Raw genomic sequence first — 27,948 nt, 5'->3', positions numbered from 1 at the left:
TTAATTAACAACCACGAGCTAGTTTTAATAAAAGGGAGGAAACCTACTCACTATGCAAGTTTCTTTGAAGATGGACCCTACTAGTCACAGATCCAAAGGCTTATTTCCCAAATTATTTACTGAATGCAAAGACGACATACCCTGTCACCCGCACTCTCGATTTTGCCAGACTACTGTTTTATTCTCTCATGCCTATGCATCTCCTTAGTTCTTCTGCAGTTTTTTCCATCTGTTGAATATTCCACTGCCATTGTCTTCTGTTTGCCTGAAGCTTGTTCACCTGACAGTGTAGGCGCTTTAAAATAGCACCATACCTTTTATTTTGTACCTATTGAAACAAAGAGTACAATTAAAAAGGATTTTTAATAAATAATAAATAATATGGCTATAAAAAGCTATCTACTTAAGTAAAGAAGTCTTAGCAATAAGGAAGTATTGTCGTGTAGGGTAAATTAGTGTAGGTGTGTGACCCTGGGCAAGTCATTCAATCTCTATAAACCTCATCTGTAAAATGGGGATACACCTGTAGTATTTCTTTCACAGGGCTGTTATGAAATTAAATGTTATGTAGAAAAGCATTTTGCAAACATTCTTTTGTTGTTGTTGTTCAGTTGCATCTGACTCTTCATGACCCTATTTTGGGTTTTCTCGGCAGAGATGCTGGAGGGGTTTTGCCACTTCCTTCTTTAGTATATTTCACCCACGAGGAAACTGAAACAAACAGGGTTAAGTGACTTACCCAGGGTCACACAGTTAGGAAGTACATGAGGCCACATTTGAACTAAGGAACATTAGTAAGTCTTCCTGACTTAAGGCATGGCTCTCTAACTGCTGTGCCACCGAGCTGCCCCACAAACATTAAAGTGCTGGGTAAACGACAGATGTTACTACTAGTCAAGACTACAGTTTTGTTTTATGTAGGAAACCAGAGACTGAAGGATCCTTGGAAAATGGAGGTGATGATAACGAAGGATAAAAACAGCTTACACTTATCTAGCCTTCTCTGCCTCTCAAGGCACTTGTACATCCATTAATGTTATAAGTTAAAAGAGCTGAATAGACCTTTTATGCAGTTATTCATAGAATTATGTTCTTAAGAGAACCTGTATGATGCCTAGTTTGTTCCCTTCCTATGGGAAGTTTAATAGTAATGCCAGACAGGTCAGAAAGATGAGGATCTAATCTGGTCTTTATACCCTAAATAATACCAGAGAAGACTCAAATTAACAAGTATTTATGGAATATCTACTATGTGCAAGACATCATGTTAGGCATTTTGAAGGATTTAAAAGATACTACATAATCCCTGTTTACAAGGGCTTGCACTCTAGCTGGGACATAATATAAGACATGAAAAGATAACAATACGAGCTAATACAGGCAATAAGTAATCTTTTAGATTCCAGTGCTCATAAAAGTAATCTTAGAGGAGGCAGAATTTTATTTGAGCCTTGAAAATGGAGAGGACTGAACCAGGTTGACAGTGGCTAGAGTTGACTAAAGCATAGGCATAATTTCACCCACGTACTCAGTGAACTCCAGTGTCTCTCTCTTACCACCAGGATCAAATATGAAATCCTCTGATGTTTACAGCTCTTCCAAAGCTAGCCCCTTCTGTCTTTTCCGGTATTCTTACACCGGACTCTCCTACCACCCTCTTCGCGATCTAGCTGTACCAGCCTCCTTTCTTTCCCTCACATACAACATTCCATCTCCTGCATTCATGTTCGTTCACTGTCTGTCCCCCGTGCCTTGAATCATCTCCTTACTAGCCTCCAACTTTTAGAGGCTCTGGCCGCCTTCATGATTCAGCTCAAGCTGAGGCCTTTCTTGGTCCTGCCAGATAATTGTACCATTGCCTCTAAGCTTCCCTTGCCTATCTCCTCTGTATTTATCTTGCATGTCGCTTTGCATATGTTGACTCCCTTGTTAAAGCATCAGCTCCTTGATGGCAGGGACTATTTTCACTGTTCCTCTGTATGTCAAGCACTTAGCAGCAGCTGGCACACAGTAGGACAGAAATAAGAACTAGAGCTGTGATTTTATTGATATAAGAAACTTCCTCAGAAAAGGCGAGCCCCTTCTCTGTGACCTAGAGCCTTAGAGAGTTGCTTAGAACACAGAGAAGTTAAGCAAGCTGTCTGCAGTCACGCAGCCACTTGTTATCCCCAGATCTTCCTGGATTTGATGCTAGCTCTCTACCTACCATGCCACACTGCTTCTGGCACACAGTAAGTGCTCAATAAGTAAGTATTGATTAAGTAAATATAAAATATTAAGTAAATATAAAATATGAAAAAATTATTACAAGAGAAAATTTGGGGGGAAATACTAGTACTTGGGGAGATCAGGAGAGGCCTTGTATAGAAAGTGACCCTGTATATCAACTATGAAGGAAAAAAGGAATTCTAAGAGGTCAAGGTGACAAGGAAATGCATTGTAAGCACGGGAGATATTCTGAACAAAGACAGAGTAACTGTGTTTATAAGCTTGGACATCACTTCCCTTCCTGCTTTCTGTGGTACAGCCAAATTGGCTTACTTGATATTTCTCATACATGTCATTCCATCTCCAATACAGTTTAAATGCTTATGCTATAAATTAATGGGCTTTATGGCTTAACATTGCGATTTATTCTGTTTGTCTGTTAGTAATCTCCACCCAGAAACTGGGAGGGATGAAATGTCCTTGATCTTACAAGTTGCCTGGCTATAATCACTTAATCAACTTAATCATCCTAGTTAAGACATAGATAGCTGTATATATACATGTGTAATACAAGCTGACATATATATATATACACACACATACATATGTTTCTATGTATCTATAGCTTATATACATATATTTTACACAGCATATCATACAAATCTTAACTTAATCTTCCTAGTTAATGCACACGTATTAACTCATGTATATAAGCATATTACATGCTTGTATACATATATGTATTGCGTATGTATGTATTATGTATATATGCATGCATGCATATTAGGAGTTGGGTGAGGTAAGCACAACCCAAGTCATCATTCCATGTTCCCACTGTCTTCAAAGACCCATACCAACATCCTATGGGAAGATATACAAGAAACACTAGACATAGTTTGTGTTTCAACAAATATAAAGGCTAAAGGAGGGAAGACTGACATAGATAAAAAGAACACAAAAACTCACAGAAAAAAATGTAAACAAGTATATGACATAAAATACCTTGGAGTATGCTTGCCAAGAAAAACCCAGGAATTACACGAACATAATTATAAAACACTTTTATACAAATAAAGTCAGATTCAAAAAGTGGAGAAATATTAATTGTTCATGGGTGGACAGAGACAATATAATAAAAATGACAATTGTACCTAATCTACTTATTCAATGCCATCCCAATTAAATTACCAAAAAATTATTTTATTGAGCTAGAAAAAATAACGAAATTTATTTGGAAGAACAAAAGGCTAAAAATATCAAAGGAATTGGGGCAGCTAGGTGGCGCAGTGAGTAGAGCACCGGCCCTGGAGTCAGGAGGACCTGAGTTCAAATCCGGCCTCAGACACTTGACACTTGTACTAGCTGTGTGATCTTGGGCAAGTCACTTAACCCCAATTGCTCTGCCCAAAAAAAAAAAAAAGCAAAATAAAATATCAAAGGAATTAATGAAAAAAAATGTAAAGGAAGGCGACTGAGCAGTACAGTACCAGATCTTAAACTGTATTATAAAGAAGTAATTATCAAAACTATCTGATACTGGCTAAGAAACAGAAAGGTAAATCAGTGGGACAGAATAGACACACAATACATAGCAGTAAATGATTATAGTAATCTTTTGTTTGACAAATATAGAGATTTAAGCTTTTGTAATAAGAATTCACCATTTAGTGAAAAACCATTGGGAAAACTGGAAAGCAGTTTGGCAGAAACTAGGTAGAGAGCAATATCTTACACCATTTACCAAGATAAGGTCAAAATGGATACATGGCCTAGGTATAATGGGAGATATCACAAGTAAATTAGAAAAATATGGCCCATATTACCTATCAGATTTATGGATGGGAGAATTTATGAACAAACAAGAGATAGAAAGCATTGTGGAATGTAAAATGAATCATTTTATTACATTAAATTAAAAAGCTTTTGTACAGATAAAACCAAAATAGCCAAGATTAGAAGGAAAAAAAATTGTGAAAAAAATTTATAGACAGTTTCTTGGGTAAAGGTCTCATATCTCAAATATACAGAGAACTTTGTCTAATTAATAAGAATGTGAGTTATTCCCTAATTGATAAATGGTCAAAGGATATTAATAGGCAGCTTGGGGATGAAAAAAAATCAAAGCTACATCTAATCATATGAAAAAATGGTCTAAATCAGGGCTTCTCAAACTGTTTCCACTTGTGACCCCTTCAGCAATTACTTCTTAAACAGTGAGTTTCAGACCCTATATGGGGTTGTAACCTCTAAATCACTTCTGATTAGAGAAGTGCAAATTAAAACAACCTTAAGATGTCATCTCACACCTATCAGATTGGCCAAAATGATAGAAGAGGGAAATGACAAATGTTGGAGAGGATGTAGAAAAGTTGGGACACTAATACATTGTTGGTGGAACTGTGAAATGATCCAACCATTTTGGAGAGCAATCTGGAATTATGTACAAAGAGTTATAACACTGTGTATATATTCTGATCTAACAATACCACTCTTTGGTCTGTTTCCCAAGGTGATTGGGGCAAAAGGAAAAGAACCTAATATATTTATAGAAGCTCTCTTTATGGTGGCAAAGACTTAGAAATTGAAGGGATGCCCAAAAAAGTTGTAATACATGATTGTGATGGAATACTACTGTGTTGTAAGAAATGAGGAGCAGGTTGGTTTTAGAAAAACATGGAAAGCCTTGCATGAAATAATGAAGAGCGAAATGAGCAGAACCAAGAGAACGTTGTATATAGTAACAGCAGTACTTTTCAAAGAATAACTGTGAAAGACTAAGCTATTATAGATTATAATTAAATTAACTATTAAGGACCTATGAAGGAAGATGCAATCTACCTTCAGAGAAAGAACTGATAAATAGAAGTTTACATAAAAAAGGATAAGGTGATGCTGTGATACAGTAAAGTAGAAAACAAAAAAACCACTGCCCTGAAAGTGTAGTACTAGTCTTGGTCTGTGACAAATTACCTGGGTGACCTTGTATAAGTCATAATATCTCAGACTCAGCTGCTTCTTTTTTAAAATGATGAACTGATAAACACTGGGGTCATTCCCGGTTCTAAAAATCTATCATTTTATCACTATAATGAATTCAGGAGGTTTACAGAAGGTGGAATCAACAATTCTTGTCCCATAAATTACATCAAACAAGCTAGTGATAATAATTAAAATCTGTAAGTGTTTATCATTTTCACAGATTTCTAAGGAAACCGTGGTTTCAAACAGCAGTTTGGCTTTCAAGGCTGTTAAAAATGTTAAATAATTATTCTCCACATGTTGTCTACTAATTCTAGGGTATCTTTTCAGAGTATGCATGTACCACACATACTTGAGATTAAAATAAAAAAGTCACGTAGTGTGGGATAAATCACAGTCTGTTTACAGAGACGTAAAGAGAAAAACTCAAGTCCCCTGATGTTAGTACTGGTTATTTAAAGGACATTAACTGTTAAACAAATGAAAGAATAGGATCCTGGGGCTAGTAGGGAATTTGAAAGCTGATCTAATCTATTACACAAAAACATACCTAAACCTGGATCATGACAATGATATGGGAGGCATAGCTCACACTACAGGTATATCCCTCTGAAATATAGAATTTTGTATCCTGGGTATGGGTGGGTTAACATCAACAGCAGCTTCTTGAACTAAACAGGCAATGAAGGATGACTGGTAGAACCAACAGAGCAGTGATATGATGCTCTAGTCTAGGAAAACTTTTTGCCCAAGCATGGTTTATAACTGGCTGACCTCAGTGATCTCAACTAAATTGAAATTTAAACTCTTTTCTATTTTAAAGAGAGGCTTTAAATGTTCATTTTTCTTAATTATATTTTTATTTTCAGTTCTCTCTATCTGTTAAGAAAGCAAGAAATATGATACTCATTCTATATATGAAGTCATACAAAATATATTTCCATATTAGTTGTGGGCTTTAAACTTTATTTTACTAACCCATTTTAAGTTGTTTTTTTTTTACAACCTTAATTAACTCTTCATATGTATCATGAAATAAGATTAAGAGTCAGGAGAGCTGAGTACTAGTGCTGACTCAATTGGTCAGTGAAACATTTAACAAGCCTAGCATTGTTGCTAAGCACTGGGATACAAAGGCAAAAGCCAGTCCCCACCCTCAAGAAGCTCACAATCTAATGGGAAGAGACAACAAGCAAATATATATATGTTCACTAGCTACATACAGGATGAACAGAATATAATTAACAGAGGAAAGGCACTAGAATTAAGAAATATTGGAAAGGCTTCCAGCAGAAGGTGAGATTTTATCAGGGACTTGAAGGAAGCCAGAGAAACTGGTGGACATAAGGAGGGAGAACATTTCCTTTTGTACAGGACACAGAGAAAGTGCCTGGAGTTGAAAGATGGGGCATCTTATCCATGGAATAGCCAGGAGGTCAGAGTCACTGAATTGAAGAATATGGGGGTAGGGAGGGTTTGGGAGCGTGTGCGTGCGTGCGTATGTGTGTGTGTGTGTGTGTGTGAAAAATGGAAAGGTGGGAGCTTGGGGGAGGAGTTGATTATAAAGGGGAGTTGATAATAAAGGGATGTAAAGGCCAAATACAGGATTCCGTATTTAATCCTGGAGGCAGTAGGAGCCTCTGGAGTTTAACGAGTATGGGAGTGACATTGTGGGACCCAAGTGCCAGCAGCTGGATGGAGGATGGACTGGAGTGGGGAGTGATTGGTGGCAGGCAGACCCACCAGCAGCTCTATTAGCTGTGGATTAGAGACCAGAGGACTTGGATCAAACACTGTGTCTGATGGTCCTGACTTGTGTGAACTTGGGGAGTCCCGTAAACTCCCTGCATCCCAGATCTCTTCATCTGCAGAAGGAAGGGGTTGGGCGAGATGACATCTGAGGTCACTCCCAGCTCCACAGCTATGACACCATGAACATTTCTTTTTAAAAATGTAGATTAAAAATATCTATCCACAGGGTAGTGAAAGGATGATTTGGGATAGGAAAACTTCTGAAATGTACAGTACGTAAATCTAAAAAATCATCATTATTTCTCCTTGTCTTTACTTTTAGTAGAAAATATTTGATCCCCAACTTCTGTTTTCTGATTTTGGCCAGACCTGAGGCTTCATTGGAGTAGGGAGCCCCAAGGGAGAAGCTCCACTTCCTCTAGCAGGGCCCGCCCGTCTACATCTTCTCTACAACTTCAGAGTGTTAGAGTGACTTGGACATTGAGAGGTTAAGAGACTTGGTCTCATACTCAGTATTGAGAAGGTGGGCCTTGAAACCAAGTCTTCCTGGAGCCAATGCCTGCTTTCCAACTATTATACCATACTACCTCTCCACTTTCTGCATATACTTAAAATCTTCATATACTTTTAAGTTTTAAATCATCTTGATAGTTTTTTTTCCTTAGGGTAAAATAAGTATTATTTTCCAAATCCTTTGTCACTTTTATACCTGTCCTAAAAGAATATTACATTTAGCAAGTGCTTATGTTGTACAAAGTAGGTTAAATATACTCTCTTGAACTCTAAGAGCTTAAGAGTTAATGAATGTTCTCCAATTTCTCTAGTCCTTTTAAGCAGCAGAACTCAGAATTCTATATGATACAGGCAAAAATCCTTTGTACATAGCCTTCATCACAAATTTCTGCCTGCTTGCTTTCCTCATCTATTAAAGTCTCTTTTAATACTCAAGGCGTTTTTGTCCCCAGATTCATGGTTTTGGCAAATACTATTTTTACCTCCTGAAAATCATTTATTGATGTTAGTGTGCTTAGCTTTTACTTTCTTTTATTTATTTATTTATTTATTTTTGGTATTCTGCCTTCTTATTTGTTATCTGAACCAGGTTTACCTAAATTGACTTTTCCCAAGATGTATGAAAAGATACAGTTCATTTTTAACTGCTTGCTTCATATAGACCTAGATTAAAAACATGTTAAAATAATTGACTTAGCAAAAAATATGCTAAAGAATTGGAAATCAAGGGAATGCCCATCAACTGGGGAATGGCTGAACAAGTTGTGGTATATGAAGGTAATGGAATACTGTTGTGCTATAAGAAATGGGGATGATACAGACTTCATAATAACCTGGAAAAACCTACACAATATAATGCTGAGTGAGTGGAGTAGAACCAGGAGAGTATTATACACAACCACAGATATATGGATTCTGTGATGACTAACCCTGACAGATTCACTCTTCTCAGCAATACAAGGTGCAAAGACGTCTCCAAAGGACTCACGATGGAGAACACTATCTACATCCAGAGAAAGAACTATGGAGTCTGAATGCAGATTGAGGCACACTTCATGCTCGCCTTTTTTTCCCTTTGTTTTTCTTTCTCTTTTGTTTCTGTTTTTGTGTGGTTTTTTTTGGTTCTGTTTCTTCTTTCTCATGATTCATTCCATTGGTCATAATTCTTCTTCACAACGTGACTATTGTGTAAATAAGTTCAATGCGAAGTTATATGTAGAAGATATATCGGATTCCACACCATCTTGGGGGTGGGAGGGAAGAAAATCTGGAACTCAAAATTATGTAGAACCGAGTGTTGTAAACTAAAAATAAAAAAAAATCTAAAAAATATGCTAAATACAAATAACTTGAATTAGTTCTACCATAGACACATTAATATAGAAAGATAAAAGTAAAGCTTGCAAAGTATAAAACATCTGAAAGCATTAAAAACTGAAATGCACCAGTGTTGTAATCTAAGCAAACGCCCAATACTGTACTAAGGCCCTGGCTATAGGAGTATAGTACTTGAATAGATCTATAAATTCCTTGGTGTAGCTACTCTCTCCACTAGAGCAGAACCAACACCTTTCAGGCTTAGAAGTCCTTCTTTTATGGATCACTATAGCCAAAAATATTGATCACCTGGTGCCCAAGTTTTTGTTCATGAGCCTCTCTGAGCAATTTGCTGGTCCTTGAATGACAGACACATCATATGTCACTGGACATATGATGTGTCAAATCTTTACAGCTTGGTAAGGGCTTCTGGACTTTGGGCTCCACTGGCAGAAGAACCTCTACCCCAATTTCTGGATGTAACTGGCTTGTCATTTAACTGATTCAGGTACTTGGAGTCATTTCTACAATGAGACATCTGAGTAAAAATTTCATGAAGGCTAGAAATGTAAATGGAGCAGAATTAATAATAGGCTACATTAATGTGGCACTTCAAGGTTTAAAAAACTTTTTATGTACATCATCTTATTTGAGCCTCACAAAAACGTTGTGAATTATTATTCACCATGTTTTATAAATGTGAAAACAAAGGCTCAGAGAGAATTAATTACTTAGCCATGGTAAAACACTTGGGAAAAAGAAACCTAGTAATTGTATGAGGAGTGATTCAAACTCTTTTATTACCTGATTCCAGCACACAATAGATACTTAATAAATGCTTGTTGCTTGATTCCAAGTCCAGTGTTCTTTCCATCATACCAAAATTATTTTATCTTTGAAATATATATCCTTTCAAGAAATATGCTATTTCAAGAAGAATACTTGTTAGCTGATGGTTTACTGAAATTTCTTCAGATGTAGGAAAAAATTAATGTTGTCAAGCTATGATTATTATTATTATGTAATATGATATACCTAACACATTAAATATATTAGTCTTTGTTTTTATAACTTAATCATGCAGCCTCTAATTTTTTAAATTTTATTTTTTCAACTCTAATATTATGGTAGTGTTAACACAGAACTACTTTTAAATGTATTAGAGGTAATAAAGCTAAAATTATAATGGAAAAGATATTCTTGACAAAACTGGCTGTTATAAGGCTTTGAAACAGTTCATTAATTTTCAGTGCAGGAAGTTATCTGCCGAAGTGATAAAAAATGAAAGTCTCAGATTCATCCACACTTCTGTCTAAAACTAAACATCAATGCCTTTGAAATAGATATGAACCTTTAGAATAGAAGATTTAACATCTAAGAATGTTAATCTTGGCCAGGGAAGTAATTTTTATTTTTATTCTTGGTGAAATGTAAATTATACTCATGGGATACAGTATAAGAGCATTCAGTTTGTACCTTGATAGTGTTCTAAATTAGATGCAATAAGTTAGAAACAATAATCTATTTCTAAATTAATATTTTAAGATGCATTATTTTCAGGTTTGCAGTTTCACTGTAGATTTTTATTTTTAATCTATTCTCTCTCTATTCTAAATTTTCTCCTATAACCATCTGAACATGAATTGTCACTAAGATGTCTCTGTGGTAACATACTGATATAAAATTCAGTCCTACTTGAAGCTTTATATTCTCTATAAAAAATGATGATTGTTCTTCCATTAAAGCCCACCATATCTCCTTGTGGCATGGAGATGTCCTTGAGCTTTCCAAAGACTGGGTTAGTAGAACATAAGCCTTGTCTGTTCCTTCTAAGCTGGATAGTCTTAGGCATGGACCAGGCCACAAACTGTACTTCTGATGCCTAGGAGCCTGCCTTACTAAGTTCAGAAAGACTCATCAACAAAAGGTTGGCCAACAAGTGATGAACTTTTAAGATAGAATTTCAAAAATCACTTATTCTAATGGGTAACCCTTTACCATTTCTGGCTTGATCCAGACCCCCAACCTGCTATTATATCTTTTACTGTGAGACTAGTAATCATATCTATTACCATTCCTAGAAATGAAGTGTCAGTCAATAAATATTTATTAGGTGTTTGCTATGTGCCAGGAGTTTAGTAATGATGGGGATACAGAGAAAGGCAAAAACATGTTCCCTGCCCTCAAGAAATTCAGCTTCTAATAATGGAGACAACATGCAAACAACTCTGTACATACCTGATATATACAGTGAAAATGGGCGGTGATCTTAAAGCAAGGGCTCTAGGTGGGGAAGGAGTGCAGGAAGGAAAGACCTCTTACAGAAGGTAGAGTGAAGCTCAGTCTTGAAGGAATCCAAGGAAGCCAGGATGTAAAAATGAAGAGTCATGGAGGGAAGCCAGAGAAAAGACAGAGTCAGGAGATGGAGTGTTACGTGTGAGGAACAGAAAGGCGGCAAGTGTGACCCGACTGTAAATAGGTGGAGGAAAATAAAGTGTAAGAAGATTAGAAAAGCAGGGAAGGACCAAAGTGTGAGGGACTTTAAAACCCAAACTACAGATTTAATATTTGATCCTGGAGGTAAGAGGGAGCCTGGAATTTAGGGCCAGATTAGTGCTTTAGGAAGATCATTCTGGCAGCTAAGTGAGGAGAGACTGGAGGCAGGGAGACCAGAACTAGCAAGCCACTGCAACAGTCTAGGAGTGAAGACAAAAGCCTGCATCAGGATGGCAGCAGTGTGAGTAGGGCAAGGGGAGTGGATACAAGAGATATAGTGGAGGAAGAAATAATGAAGTTGTGGGAAGAAAAACTTGATTTAGAATCCTGTCCAGGAAAATCTGAGAAAGAAGACTGAATGCATGTAAGGCATTATGGGACTGGTTTCTCAAGCTCTCCACTTAAGGCCTAAAATAAATAGCTTCAGTTCTGATTCTTCTCATTTATTTACTAAGGCATAGCATTGATGGAGGACTTACACTGATGAAAAAACAAGTCCTTTTAGTTCTGAAAGTAAGATAACTACCACCTGTCTTTTCATAAACATAAACATGAAATCACAGAATAGTCTTTTCAGGAGTCTAGAAATGGGTAATACTCCACAATGAACACTATTAATGAATGAGTCCAACCATGCCAGTTCCCACATGTTCATTGCCTCAGAGGCTTCACTATTTGCTGTATTAATTGCCTAATCCCTCTCAGAGATTTTCCTTTATGCAACATGCCCATTTTCCCTTTGCTGGGCTTCCCTCAGGGTCTCAATGTTCTGTTTCCCCTTAATATTCTAGAACCCATCCTGCCTAATGTTCTACCTTTCAAAACAGGTCTTGCAGCATCGATGAAACATAGGCTGCAACAAAACTTATTTTTTCAGGGAAAGGCATCAAAAAGGCTTTGGTTTGGAGACACAATTATGTGAAAAGGAAGTCAGAAAGGATCACAGATTCTCTCTGAATGCCTAAGGTATCATGGGACTGTCTTCTCTAGCTCTCAACTGAAGACCTAAAAAAATAGCTTTAGTTCGGATTCTTTCCCCTAGACATTTTTGATCAAGGATGCTGTATTTTGGTTGGACATTTGGAATTTTCTTAGCCTAGTGCTAATCAGATGATGTCCTAGGATTCCTCCTACAGGATGTTGTCTACTCCAAGGTTCCTCCCAGTTCTAACAGGCTACATTCTATCTCCACTATTCTGTGGTAACAGAGCAGCTGTATGAATCCTCGAACCACAGCTTAAAGAGATGATGGTGGTAAAAATGAACAGAGCCAGCGCACCTTATGTGGTAAAGTATTGTGAGTCTCTGAAAAGTAGGATTCCCTGGTCACATTTAATTTTTTTTTAATCTTGGATTACTGACTCCTCTGCCTTTGCTAGAATGGAAAACTGACAATTAACTGTATTAAAATTACGTGATATAGAATTGAGATTTTTAAAAATTAACTCAAATATCTCAAACTTACCTCTATTTCTTTTATCAGTTTTTCATGTACCTTTTTCTCTTCCTCAAGCAAATTAGTTTTTGTGGAGATAGACGCCTTTATGGTTACAATTTTATCTTTTAGATTCATAATTTCTTCCTATATATAAAAATGAAAGTGGATGGGTGAATAGAAGATGGGTACTAGTACATAAAATCCAAGATACATTTGTCATTGTGATTTAAAAAGCATTACCTAGAAGCTGTTAAGCATCACTTCAATATTTCTATTCTACACAACTAAAATCAGAAACTTAGTCAAAACCCCTTAGAATCTGAAATAGAACCAAGAATCAAATGGAAATAAGATGCAAAGATAAGTGGTGTCCAGCAACAGCACTAAGAAATGACTGACATCCTAAAGTTTGTAGCTCCCAGTCTTCAAAGAACAGCAGGAAAAAGAAGAAGACAGCTTAAGGTATAATCATTAATTCATATTATTTCCATATTAGCATTAGGCATACTAAATTGATTTGAGTTGATTCGGATCTATCAGTCTGGAACCAAGTGCTTGAGCACTTTTTTGAATCACAATTTTTAACCACAAATGGATTAATTACAGGACTTTTTCCTATATATTTTTATAATTATAATTTTATTTAATTTTCAGTTATGCCTCCACACATTTGGCACTGTTGTCACTCATTTCAAACACTTGACAAAGTTGAAAAGAATTATGAAAGCCATCCAAGCAGCTTATGAACTTAGTTAAAACAGAGTTTAACAAGTAGGCCTACTGCTTAATTATGGGTCAACACTCCCTTACCAGCTAATGTATTATAGAGCACTTGCAAAAAAATAATAAAAAGAATGAGCTCTAAAAAAAGAATATTATTTCAAACCTGTGCTTGTTTTATCATGTTTCCTTCTGGATTTTGGAGATCATGGATCAGTTCCTTTTTCTTTGTCATCAATTTTTTAATTTGTTCTTTTTTTTGATGGAGTTCAATCATAAATGGCCATGTATTTTCTGCCTCAGCAATACCTTCTTTATATATTCTTATTTTCTCATCATATGCATTATTTCTTATAAGGAGCTCTTCAAACTCTTCTTGTACTGTTTCTATGGAAAATTTGAGCTTTACATTTTCTGCATGTAAGGATTTGATTTGAGTCTCTAGGCTTCCACAATGAAGCCTGGTCTTTTCTATTTCACTTTCTTGCTGATAAACTTGCTTTTCTGTTTCTTTGGTCTCTGCTATGACAGATCCTATTTGTTTCTCAAACTCACGGACTTCATTCTGTAATAGAGTTTAACGTTATCATTATTAATTCATGATATTCAACATCAGAGTAAAGTCATTGTTTTGATGCATAATACATGCAGGAAAATCACTTAATTTGAAAAATATTTATTTCTCAGATTTGTAAAAACTGATGACAAGAAAATGAAAAATAATGAAATCACAGAGTGCTTTTAAAAAAATTCTTATAGACACAGAGGGGGCGGAGCCAAGATGGCGGCTGGTAAGCACGGACTAGAGTGAGCTCCGTACCCAAGTCCCTCCAAAAACCTATAAAAATGGCTCTGAACCAATTCTAGAACGGCAGAACCCACAGAACAGCAGAGGGAAGCAGGGCTCCAGCCCAGGACAGCCCGGATGGTCTCTGGGTGAGCTCTATTCCACACGGAGCTGGGAGCTGGGAGCTGGGAACGGAGTGGAGCAGAGCCCAGCCTGAGCGGCGTGGACGATCCAGACCGGAAGCCGGGCGGAGGGGGCCCTAGCGCCCTGAATATGTGAGCTGCGGCAGTTACCAGACCCCTCGACCCACAAACACCAAAGACTGCGGAGAAGGTTAGTGGGAAAAGCTGCGGGAGTGGAAGAAGTTCGCGGTTCGGCTTCCAGCCCCCGGGGCAGCGGAGGTGGGGCAGCTACAGCTGTTGTTACTTCCGGCTCCAGGCCCACCTGGTGGGAGGAATTAAGTGGCGGATCGCAGCAGGGGTGCACAGCCTGCCAAAGATCTGAGCCCAGTCTGGACTGGGGGTCCTTGGGGAAGGAGGAGTGCGGCTCTGACAGAGTTGGCACCTCCCCCCCAAACGTAGAACATAGAACTCTGTAATCTACAAGCAGTCATACCCCACTGAAAAACTCAAGGGTCAAGTTAGTTAGTTGGGAATATGGCCAGGACGCGAAAACGCGCCCAGATTCATTCTCAGACTTTGGATTCTTTCTTTGGTGACAAAGAAGACCAAAACATACAGCCTAAAGAAGACAACAAAGTCATAGAGCCTACAACCAAAGCCTCCAAGAAAAACATGAACTGGCCCCAGACCATAGAAGAACTCAAAAAGGATTTGGAAAAGCAAGTTAGAGAAGTAGAGGAAAAATTGGGAAGAGAAATAAGAAGGATGCGAGAAAACCATGAAAAACAAGTCAATGACTTGCTAAAGGAGACCCAAAAAAATACTGAAAAATACACTGAAGAAAACAACACCTTAAAAAATAGACTAACTCAAATGGCAAAAGAGCTCCAAAAAGCCAATGAGGAGAAGAATTCCTTGAAAGGCAGAATTAGCCAAATGGAAAAGGAGGTCCAAAAGACCACTGAAGAAAATACTACTTTAAAAATTAGATTGGAGCAAGTGGAAGCTAGTGAATTTATGAGAAATCAGGATATTATAAAACAGAACCAGAGGAATGAAAAAATGGAAGACAATGTGAAATATCTCCTTGGAAAAACCACTGACCTGGAAAATAGATCCAGGAGAGATAATTTAAAAATTATTGGACTACCTGAAAGCCATGATCAAAAAAAGAGCCTAGATACCATCTTACAGGAAATTATCAAGGAGAACTGCCCTGATATTCTAGAGCCACAGGGCAAATTAGAAATTGAAAGAATCCATCGATCGCCTCTGCAAATAGATCCCAAAAAGAAATCTCCTAGGAATATTGTTGCCAAATTCCAGAGCTCCCAGATCAAGGAGAAAATACTGCAAGCAGCCAGAAAGAAACAATTTGAGTATTGTGGAAACCCAATCAGAATAACCCAAGATCTGGCAGCTTCTACATTAAGAGATCGAAGGGCTTGGAATGCGATATTCCGGAGGTCAATGGAGCTAGGATTAAAACCCAGAATCACCTACCCAGCAAAACTGAGTATCATGTTCCAAGGCAAAATATGGACTTTCAATAAAATAGAGGACTTTCAAGCTTTCTCAGTGAAAAGACCAGAACTGAATAGAAAATTTGACTTTCAAACACAAGAATCAAGAGAAGCATGAAAAGGTAATCAAGAAACGGAAATTGCAAGGGACTTACTAAAGTTGAACTGTTTTGTTTACATTCTTACATGGAAAGATGATGAGTATGATTCATGAGACCTCAGTATTAGGGTAGTTGAAGGGAATATGCATATATATATATATGCATATATATATATATGTTTAAGTATATATATAAGTGAATGTGTATGTATGTATGTATCTATGTGTATATGTATGTATGTGTATGTATGTGTATATATAGATATGTAAAAGAGAGAGAGCAGACACAAGGTGAGTTGAGGATGAAGGGAAGATATCTAAAAGAAATAAAATGAAATTAAGGGATGAGAGAGCATCATACTGAGAGAGGGAGATAGGGAGAGATAGAATGGGGTGGATTATCTCGCATAAAGGTGGCAAGAGGAAGCAGTTCTGTGGGAGGAGGGGAGAGGGCAGGTGAGGGGGGAATGAGTGAACCTTGCTCTCATCAGATTTGGCCTGAGGGGGAATACCATACATACTCAGTTGGGTATCTTACCCCACAGGAAAGAAGAGGGAGGAAGATAAAAAAAAAAATAAAAGGCGGGGGGGATGATGGAGTGGAGGGCAGATGGGGGTGGAGGTAGTCAAAACAAACACTTTGGAAAGGGGACAGGGTCAAGGGAGAAAATTCAATAAAACGGGATGGGTTGGGAAGGAGCAAAATGTAGTTAGCCTTTCACAACATGAATATTGTGGAAGGGTTATACATAATAATACATGTGCGGCCTAGGTTGAATTGCTCAACTTCTTAGGGAGGGTGGGTGGGAAGGGAAGAGGGAAGGGAATTTGGAACTCAAAGTTTTAAAATCAGATGTTCAAAAACAAAAAAAGTTTTTGCATGCAACTAAAAAATAAGATACACAGGCAATGGGGCGTAGAAATTTATCTTGCCCTACAAGAAAGGAAGGGAAAAGGGGATGAGAGGGGAGGGGGGTGATAGAGGGGAGGGCTGACTGGGGAACAGGGCAACCAGAATACACGCCATCTTGGAGTGGGGGGGGAGGGCAGAAATGGGGAGAAAATGTGTAATTCAAACTGTTGTGAAAATCAATGCTGAAAACCAAATATGTTAAAGAAATAAATTGCATTAAAAAAATAAATAAATAAATAAATATTGCAATAAAAAAAAAAATTCTTATAGAACTTGGAGCTCTGTTTTCTACAATTTTCACTTACTTCTAGCTATGTAGCTTTTATTATTTGGTCCTAACATTTTATTTTGGCAATGTATTTAAAAATTTGTGTTAATAAGTATAACTCTTTGGAATAATAGAAGCAAAACAAAGAGGCTGTATGTGTGGTAAAGTGGAAAGAGCTTGGGATTATGTACCCAAAGACTTGGAGTCTAGTCCTAGCCAAGAAACCTTGGAGAAGATTTTTTAATTTTATTTCATTATTTATTTATTTATTTTTATGGATGATTTTTATTATTTAATATTTTTAGGTTTCAACATTGATTTCCACAAGATTTTGAGTTACAGATTTTCTCCCCATTTCTATTCTCCCCCCTCCATTCAAGATGGCATATATTCTGATTGCCCCTTTCCCCAGTCTGCCCTCCCTTCTGTCACCCACTCTCCTGCCCCATCCCCTCTCCCCTTACTTTCTTGTAGGGCAAGATAAATTTTTATACCCCATTGCCTGTATATCTTATTATACAGTTGCATGTAAAAACAACTTTTTTTTGAGCATTTGTTTTTAGAACTTTGGAGTTCCAAATTCTCTCCTTTCTTCCCTCCCCACCCACTCCCCTTGAGAAGGCAAGCGATTCAACATAGGCCACACACGTATCATTATGCAAAACACTTCCGTAATAGTCATGTTGTGAAAGGCTAACTATATTTCCCTCCATCCTATCCTGTCTCCCTTTATTCAATTTTCTCCCTCGACCCTGTCTCTTTTCAAAAGTGTTTGCTTTTGATTACCTCCTCCCCTTATCTGCCCTCCCTTCTATCATTCCCCCTCTCTTATCCCCTTCCTCCCTACTTTCCTGTAGGGTCATATATCCAATTGAGTGTGTACATTATTCCTTTCTTAAGTCAAATCTGATGATTCACTCATTCCCCCTCACCTGCCCCTTCTTCCCTTCCAATAGAACTGCTTTTTCTTGCCACTTTGATGTGAGATAATTTAACCCATTCTATCTCTCCCTTTCTTCTCCCAATATATTCCTCTCTCACCCCTTAATTTTATTATTTTTTTAAGATACCATCCCTTTATATTCAACTCACCCTGTGCCCTCTGTCTATATATATGTATATTCACTTCAGCTACCCTAATACTGAGAAAGGTCTCATGAGTTACAAATATCATCTTTCCATGTAGGAATGTAAACAAAATGGTTCAACTATAGTAAGTCCCTTATGATTTCTCTTTCTTGTTTACCTTTTCATGCTTCTCTAGATTCTTGTGTTTGAAAGTCAAATTTTCTTTTCAGCTCTGGTCTTTTCATCGAGAAAGCTTGAAAGTCCTCTATTTTATTGAAAATCCATATTTTGCCTTGGAGTATTACACTCAGTTTTCCTGGGTAGGTGATTCTTGGTTTTAATCTTACCTCCTTTGACCCCCAGAATATCATATTCCAAGCCCTTCAATCCCTTAATGTAGAAGCTGCTAGATCTTGTGTTATTCTGATTCTGTTTCCACAATACTTGAATTGTTTCTTTCTGGTTGCTTGCAATATTTTCTCCTTGATCTGGGAACTCTGGAATTTGGCAACAATGTTCCTAGGAGTTTTCTTTTTGGGATCTTTTTCAAGAGGCAATCGGTGGATTCTTTCAATTTCTATTTTACCCTTTAGTTATAGAATATCAGGGCAGTTTTCCTTGATAACTTCTTGAAAAATGATATCTAGGATCTTTTTCTTGATCATGGCTTTCAGGTAGTCAAATAACTTTTAAATTATCTCTCCTGGATCTATTCTCCAGTTCAGTGGTTTTTCCAATGAGATATTTCACATTGTCTTCCATTTTTTTCATTCTTTTGGTTCTGTTTTATAATTCCCTGATTTCTCATAAAGTCACTAGCTTCCACTTGCTCCATTCTAATTTTTAAGGTAGTATTTTCTTCAATAGTCTTTTGGACCTCCTTTTCCATTTGGCTAATTCTGCCTTTTAAGGCATTCTTCTCCTCATTCACTTTTTGGAGCTCTTTTGACATTTGGGTTAGTCTGTTTTTTAAGGTGTTATTTTCTTCAGTATTTTTTTGGGTCTCCTTTAGCAAGTCATTGACTTGTTTTTCATGATTTTCTTGCATCACTCTCATTTCTCATCCCAATTTTTCCTCTACTTCTCTTACTTGCTTTTCCAAATCCTTTTTGAGCTCTTCCATGGACGGAGACCAATTTATATTTTTCTTGGACGCTTTTGATATAGGCTCTTTGACTTTGTTGACTTCTTCTGGCTGTATGTTTTGATCTTCTTTGTCACCAAAAATAGATTCTATATTCCGAGTCTGAGTCGTTTTGCTCTACCTGTTCATATTCCCAGCCAACTTGACCCCTGAGCTTTTTGTCAGAGTTTGAGTGCCTTTAGCATGGAGAGTACTTTGTCCCAAGCTTTAGGATCCAAGTGCTGCTGTTTTCAGAGCTACTTCTACTCCCCACTCACCACAAGCTCTGCCACACCAGTGCTCCTCCTCCCCCAAGAACTGCCAACCAGGACCATGACTCAGATCCAAGAGGGGCAAAGCAAGAGAACCCTGCCTCTGTGCCAGCAAAGCAATCCCTGCACTCTTGCTCTGATCTGCTACTTGATTCCTCCTATCATGTGGGCCAGGGACTCCAGAAGCAGCTGACACTGGAGCTTCCTGCTGCTGCCGCCACCTCCATCCCCCCAGGGCTGGGGCCAGATGTGCAGTTCTCTCACCCAGATCCAGCAGTTTTCCCACTGACCTGCTCAGTTGTCTTTGGCGTTTGTGTATTGAGAAGTCTGGTAACTGCCACAGCTCAGTGATTCAGGGCCCTAAGGCCTGCTCTTCCCAACTCCCAGTCTGGTTGGTCCTGGTGCAGCCCAGCGTGGGCTGCACTCTGCTTCTAGTATGGTGTGATAGCCCTTTCCAGCAACCATCTAGGCTGTCGGGCTGGAGACTTATTTCCCTCTGTTATTTCGTGGGTTCTGTAGCACTAGGATTTGTTCAGAGCCATTTTTATAGGTGTTTGGAGGGATCTGGGGGAGAGCTTAAGCGAGTCCCTGTTTTCCAGGTGCCATATTGGCTCTACCCCCCTTGGAGAAGATTTTTAACCCCTGAATTTCATTTTTCTCATATGCAGAACAGATCTACTTACTTATAGAGAGTATTTTGCAGAGCTGTTGTTAGGATCAAACAAGACAAATGTGTGAAAGTGACTTAAAGAATGTTATATGATAGAAAAGTCTAGTACTTAAACAAAAAATGTTGTCATACTGATATCAAGGTCATTACATCACAGCTGATACCCTGATATCAATGCCTAAATCCAGAACTATGCTAAGAAAGAAAAAATATCACTGCTAAGGAATAATTTCAATTAAAATGTTCTTGAAGGCCATATCCAAGCATATGAATTGTTGTTGTTGAGTCATTTCAGATGTGTTCAACACTTCCTGACCCCATTTGGGGTTTTCTTGGCAAAGGTACTACAGTGGTTTGCCATTTCCTTCTCCAGCTCATTTTGCCGATGAGAAAATGAGGCAAACAGGGATAAGTGACTTGCCCGGGGTCACACAGCTAGTAAATGTCTGAGAACAGATTTGAATTCATGAAGAGGAGTCTTCTTGATTCCAAGACTAGCACTGTATCCACTGTGCCACCTAACTACCCCAAATATATGAATTAGGAAGTCTATAAACATGCCTAAACTATTCCAATTTAGACAGTTAATTAGGGAAGTTAAGTCAGCATATGTTAAAAAAGTTTTGAAAACTACAGACTTTATATAAATGCATGGTATTCATTATTGTTGTTGTTGTTGGAAGTGGTGATGGTGGTGGTCATATATTTTCAAGTGAAAACCTAATTCTTGAAGATCTTTCTACTAAAACCTTCCTCCAATGACTTAACATGCTATAGAACTGCTCTTGAGTTCAGGAAGACTATGCTAGTGAAATTCAGGCTCTGAAAGGTCCCATCAGACTAAAGAACCTTGGGCCCAGCGCTCCAGAGACAGCCTCTATGTCTGCTCTCCAAAGACCAGCCTACTCTAAATTCAGAAAAGCCAATAACCATGAAGTTGTCCAGCTGGTAATGAGTTCTGGAAGGCCACAACAGCTTATAAAATACTGGAAGGATTACAATCTGTGGTCACGGAATCATAGATTCAGAGCTGGAAGGGGCCTTAGGGTCCAGCCACTCTAATCCCCTCTTTCTGTGAATGAGGAAATAGGCCAGGTGGGGGGATTTGCTCTGCCAAGATTACACAAGTAGTTAGGTGCAGAGACAAGATTCAAAGTCTTTCTATTACACCACACTACCATACTGAAAGGATAAAATCAGTGATGAAATCATAATGAAAAAGCACCTTTAAAACTGAAACTTCACAATATTCTGTTCCTTAGGTTTGTTATTGTTTTTGACCATAATAAGAGAGGGCAAAGGAGAACCACCTTATGAACACTCTGAAGCTTCTAAACTGAATAAGGCTTAGACACAGAACTCTAGGAGGTAGAAGCACTGCACAAGGTAACTAATGTTAAACAGTAAAAATCTGAGTTTGCTACAAATGTTTTGTGATAACTTGAAAGCAGCCAGAAATTTTAGTGGCAGCTACAGCTGAAAATTAAATAAAAATTTTCTGTATAAAGAGTTTTAAATACTTCGTTGTTTGTATATTTGTCTTTTTAGCCATACCCATGAATTGTAATCATCTTCAGTGCTTTCATATCAATCATCCAGTCAACAAGTATTTATTAAGCATCTACTGTGTACCAGGAACTGTGTTAATTGCTAGGGATACAAGTACAAAGAATGAAATGATACCTATTCATAATGCACTTAACATTCCAATGAAGGAGACAAGTACATATGAAAAACATGTATTATAAATATAAGTTTATATACATACTCACAAAGTAGTTAATACAGAGTACTATGGGAAGGAGGACACTAGCAGTTGAGGGAATCAGGAAGAATCAGGAAAGGCTTCATTCAGAAGCCAGAGCTGTGTCTTAAAGGAAAAGAGAGACACTATGTGGTAGAGGTAAGGAGGAAGTACATTCCAGACAAGGAAGACAGCCAGTGCAAAGGTATGAAGGTAAACATATGGAGTGTTGTGAGTGAAGAACAGAGAGGTCAATTTGGCTAGACTGCAGAGTGTGAGGGGAGGAACAGTGTACAATGAAGTTGGAAAGATAGATTGGGGCCAAGTGTGTAGTGCTTTGAAAGCAAAACCAAGGAGTTTATATTTTATCTTAGAATCAATAGGAAGTCACTAGAGTTGTTGGAGTCACCTGGTCAGGTCTGCACTTAAAGAAAAATGCTTTGGCAGCAGTGTGTAGAACAAACTAGAATCATGAGTGACTTGAGGCTAGGGAAACAATTGAGGCTGTTGCAAGAATCTGAGAGAGGAGAGGAAGGCCTAGCCTAAGGCGGTAGGTGTATGAAGAGAGAAAATGGATCAAATGTGAGAGATGTTGTGAAAGTAGAAATGGCAACATTTGGCAATGGACTAGGTATGTGGGTGAGGGAGAATTGGGTGTCAAGAATAAGGACAAACTGGGGGGTAAAGCCAAGATGGTGGCTTAAAAGCAGGGACTTACTTAAGCTCCCCTCCCAGGTCCCTCCAAACACCTATAAAAATGGCTCTGAACAATTCTAGAACGGCAGAACCCACGAAATAGCAGAGGGAAGCAGGGCTCCAGCCCAGGACAGCCTGGATGGTCACTGGGTAAGGTCTATCACATGGAGCTGGGAGCAGAGTGGAACAGAGCCCAGCGTGGGCCACACCCAGACCAACCAGACCGGGAGCCAGGCGGAATAGGCCATAGCTCCCTGAATCAGTGAGCTGTGGCAGTTACCAAACTTCTCAATCCATAGATGTCAAAGACAACAGAGAAGGTTAGTGGGTAGAACTGCTAGAACGGAGTGAAAGGAGTGTGTAGTCCGCCCTAGCTCCAGGGGTAGCAGAGGTGGTACAGCTCTGAGGCTGCTTCCAGAGCTACAGCTGCAGTTGCTTTCTGCCCCAGGCCCACCTGGTGGGAGGAATTAAGCCACGGATCAGAGCAGGAGTGCAGAGTCTGCTTGCATCTGAGTTGCCATTCGGGTTAGCAGTTCTTGGGGGAGGAGGAGCACTGGTGTGGCAGAGCTTGCTATGTAGAAATAGTTCTGAAAACAGCAGCACAACCCCTCAAGCTTGGGACAAAGTACTCTCTACCCCCAACATAAAGCTCAAGGGTCAAGTATTTGGCTGGGAACATGAACAGGCATTGAAAATGGACTCAGATTCACACTCAGACTTTGGAATCTTTCTTTGGTGACAAAGAAGACCAAAACATACAGCAATAAGAAGTCAACAAAGTCAAAGAGCCTACATCAAAAGCCTCCAAGAAAAACATGAATTGGTCTCTGTCCATGAAAGACCTCAAAGAGGATTTGGAAAAGCAAGTAAGAGAAGTAGAGGAAAAATTGGGAAGAGAAATGAGAGTGATGCGAGAAAACCATGAAAAAGAAGTCAAGGACTTGCTAAAGGGGACCCCCCAAAATACTGAAGAAAATAACACCTTAAAAAATAGACTAACTCAAATGGCAAAAGAGCTCCAAAAAGCCAATAAGGAGAAGAATGCCTTGAAAGGCAGAATTAGCCAAATGGAAAAGGAGGTCCAAAAGACTACTGAAGAAAATGCTACCTTAAAAATTAGACTGGAGCAAGTGGAAGCTAGCGACTTGATGAGAAATCAAGATATTATAAAACAGAACCAAAGGAATGAAAAATGGAAGACAATGTGAAATATCTCATTGGAAAAACCACTGAACTGGAGAATAGATCCAGGAGAGATAATTTAAAAATTATTGGACTACTTGAAAGCCATGATCAAAAAAAGAGCCTAGACACCATCTTTCAAGAAATTATCAAGGAAAACTGCCCTGATATTCTAGAGCCAGAGCATAAAATAGAAATGGAAAGAACCCACCAATTGTATCCTGAAAAAGATCCCAAAAAGAAAACTCCTAGGAACATTGTTGCCAAATTCCAGAGCTCCCAGATCAAGGAGAAAATACTGCAAGCAGCCAGAAAGAAACAATTTGAGTATTGTGGAAACACAATCAGGATAACACAAGATCTAGTAGCTTCTACATTAAGGGATTGAAGGGCTTGGAATATGATATTCTGGAGGTCAAAAGAGCTAGGATTAAAATGAAGAACCATCTACCCAGCAAAACTGAGTATAATGCTCCAAGGAAAATATGGATTTTCAATAAAATAGAAGACTTTCAAGCTTTCTCAGTGAAAAGACCAGAACTGAATAGAAAATTTGACTTTCAAACACAAGAATCAAGAGAAGCATGAAAAGGTAAACAAGAAAGATAAATCATAAGGGACTTACTAAAGTGGAACTATTTTGTTTACATTTCTACATGGAAAGATGATGTGTGTAATGCATGAGACCTCAGTATTAGAGCAGCTGAAGGGAATATACATATATATATATATATATCTACATAGATATATATATATAGATAGATAGATAGATATGTGTGTATACATATCTCTCTCTCTCTCTCTCTCTCTCTCTATATATATATATATATATATATATAGAGAGAGAGAGAGAGAGAGAGAGAGAGATAGATAGATAGAGAGAGAGAGAGAGAGAGAGAGAGAGAGAGAGAGGCGCACGTGGTCAGCTGAATATGAAGGGATGATATCTAAAAAAGCAAAATCAAATTAAGGGATGAGAGAGAGGAATATATTGAGAGAGGGAGAAAGGGAGAGATAGAATGGGGTAAATTATCTCACATGAAAGTGACAAGAAAAAGCAGTTCATTGGAAGGGAACAGGGGGCAGGTGAGGGGGAATGAGTGAATCTTGCTCTCATTGGATTTGACTTGAGGAGGGAATAACATACACACTCAAATGGGTATCATACCCCACAGGAAAGAAGGAGGAAGGAGATAAAAAAGGGGGACGATAAAAGGGAGGGAAGATCAGGGGAGGAAGTAATCAAAAGCAAACACTTTCAAAGAGGGACTGGGTCAAGGGCGAAAATTGAATAAAGGGGGATAGGATAGGAAGGAGCAAAATATAGTTAGTCTTTCACAACATGAGTATTGTGGAAGGGTTTTGCTTAATGATACACATGTGGCCTATGTTGAATTGCTTGCCTTCTTAGGGAGGGTGGGTGGGGAGGGAAGAGGGGAGAGAATTTGGAAGTCAAAGTTTTAAAAGCAGATACTGAAAAAAAAAGTTTTTGCATGCAATTAGGAAATAAGATACATAGGCAATGGGGCATAGAAATCTATCTTGCCCTACAAGAAAGTAAGGGGTAAGGGAATGGGGTGGAGTGGGGTGACAGAAGGGAGCGCTGACTGGGGAACGGGGCAATCAGAATATAGGCCATCTTGGAGTGGGGGAGGGTAGAAATGGGGAGAAAATTTGTAATTCAAAATCTTGTGGAAATCAATGCTGAAAACTAAAAATATTAAATAAAAAAATGCTCTTAAAAAAAGGATAAGGACAAAATAATGAACCTGAGAAGAATAACGAGATGTGGAAGAATGGTGGTACCTTTGTTAGAAATAAAGAAGTCTGAAGAGGAGAGGATGAGGGGGAAAGATAAGGATTTCAGTTTTAGAGAAACAGTATTAAGTTTAAGGTAGAGTTAGGTGGCACAGTGGATACAGTGTCAGGCCTGGATCAGGAAGACTCATCTTTGTGAGTTCAAAGATTCTTATCAGCTGTGTGACCCTGGGCAAGTCACTTAACCCTGTTCACCTCAGTTTCTCGTCTGTAAAATGAGCTGAAGAAGAAAATGGCACCAAACCACTTCAGCATCTGTGCCAAGAAAATCCCAAGTGGGGTCAAGAAGAGTCAGACACAACTGGAAACAACTGGAAACAACAACAATAATCGAGTTTAAGAGGGACTGAATGAAGCTTAGGGGAGAGAACTGGACTAAATATAGAGAACCAGGAACGATATGCATAAAGATGATAGTTAAACACATGGAAGCTGATAAGGTAACTTAGAAAAAGAAGAGAGAGAAGAGAAACCAGGATGGAACTTTGGGAAACATCAACAGTTAGGGGGTATGATGTGGATGATGACCCAGGAAAGGAGACTAAGAGGGAGTAACCATCTAGATAGGAGGCAAACCAGGAGAGGAGAGGGGTGTCACAAAAAACCAGGAGGGGAGAGGGGTATCACAAAAACCTTGAAAGGAAAGACTATCTAGAAGGAGAAGCTATCTCAACAGTGTCAAATGAAGAACTCAGGTCAAGAGGTGTACTGAGAAAAGACCTTCAGTCTTGCTGATTAAAATGGCACTGGTAATTTTGGAGAGAGGAGTTTTGGTTGAGATAATAGGGCCAAAAGCCAGACTGTAAAGTACGGAGGAAACAGAGGCAGTGAGTACAGATAATTTATCGTTCCACATTCAAAGATGAAGAAAAGCTACCAGGCTCCATCTAGGTTAAGAATCACTAGTGGTCTACAATTTTGAAAATATTGAATTAAAAGCTGTCAGCTCATTTAAGCATTTTAGGAACAACAAAGAATTCATACACACACATATACAAGTGTGAACCCTGAGCTGTATAACAGTTTAAATAGCACTCTAATGCTCTCAGAGAGTTAACACGTATCCTCTCAACGACTCTAGGAAGTACATATTATTATCCTTCTTTTACATATGAGGAAACTGAGGCACAGAAAGATCAAGTGGTCACATAGCTAGTAAATATCTGACACAGGAATCAGGTCTTCCTGATCCAAGTCTTCCTCCCCTCTATCCACTGTGCCAACTTGCTGCTTCAATGGCTGCTTTTATAAAACACTTGAATATTTTGTACTAATTTTATGCACAGAAATGACACATTTTCCACATGATAAGAATGTTCATATAAATATAATTTAGGTACAACTGAATGGTCGAAAAAGCACCCTAAAATGAAATGTCATATCACCTTTAATTGTTTCTCATATTAGTGCAGAAGTTTTAAATACATTTAATATTTTATTAAAAGTATAATGAAGGAAATTACCTGCAATTGGAGCAGAACTTTTTTGTTTTTCTCTATTTCAGATGTTTGGGATTGCTGCTGCTCTACAACTTCCTTTACAGCATCAGAAAATGAAGAATCCTTTTTCTTAGCCATATCTGGAGAGAAGAATTAGCTCTATATTGAAATTAGGGATTAAAATTCAAATGATAAAATGAGATAAATGATAAATAAGACAAATGATAAAATGAGATAGCACAAGTACCTGGCTCATAGTGAGCATTATATAAATGTTAATTATTACTAAATGTGCTAAGAAATTGCATTTCCTTTCTACTAAGCTCCTAAGTTTCTTTTTCACCATAAGTACATGAGATTTAGGACCAGTAAGCTCCCTTTCTCTGAACATAGCTGAACCCAAAAGAAATTCTGAGAGACTCAAAAAATTGGAACTCTCCACATGGATTTCTGACACAATTTCACCTGTTTCTTTATTGAACATGATGTTATTTTCCTATTTTTTGTCAGACCACTTCTAAATGAATTATAATTACAGTAACAACATAATGCCATATTATAATTAAGACTGATATACCTTCATTATATATATATATAGACATGGCATAGAATTGTTCGATTCCCCAGGAGCATGCACATGTATTAACACTAAATAAATCATTCAGGAAATGAAGAGGAAATTCTGTCTTTACTGACCCACTGACTCATTGCGTGGTACATTAGCACTTAAGAATCTTATCAGTTACAGGTTGATACCCCCGCTTCACCACTTCAATAAACTGAAAAATTAAACTTAAAAT

General features: G+C 38.2%; 1 protein-coding gene across 1 annotated transcript; it reads right to left on the bottom strand.

The window, feature by feature from the left end:
- Nucleotides 1-115: 115 nt before the first annotated feature.
- On the bottom strand, nucleotides 116-27,286 carry CCDC122 (coiled-coil domain containing 122). The gene is made up of 4 exons (XM_036755736.1): nucleotides 27,173-27,286; nucleotides 13,590-13,988; nucleotides 12,731-12,847; nucleotides 116-328 (listed from the first exon to the last, which is right to left on the bottom strand). The coding sequence occupies exons 1-4, from the start codon at nucleotides 27,284-27,286 to the stop codon at nucleotides 179-181; spliced, it is 780 nt and encodes a 259-aa protein (XP_036611631.1). The 3' UTR covers nucleotides 116-178.
- Nucleotides 27,287-27,948: the final 662 nt, after the last annotated feature.

Source organism: Trichosurus vulpecula, chromosome 4, assembly GCF_011100635.1.
Source record: "Trichosurus vulpecula isolate mTriVul1 chromosome 4, mTriVul1.pri, whole genome shotgun sequence".
NCBI classification, from domain to species: domain Eukaryota; kingdom Metazoa; phylum Chordata; class Mammalia; order Diprotodontia; family Phalangeridae; genus Trichosurus; species Trichosurus vulpecula.
Note: the sequence above shows the minus strand (reverse complement) of the source record. Positions and strands in the feature narration are given on the sequence as shown.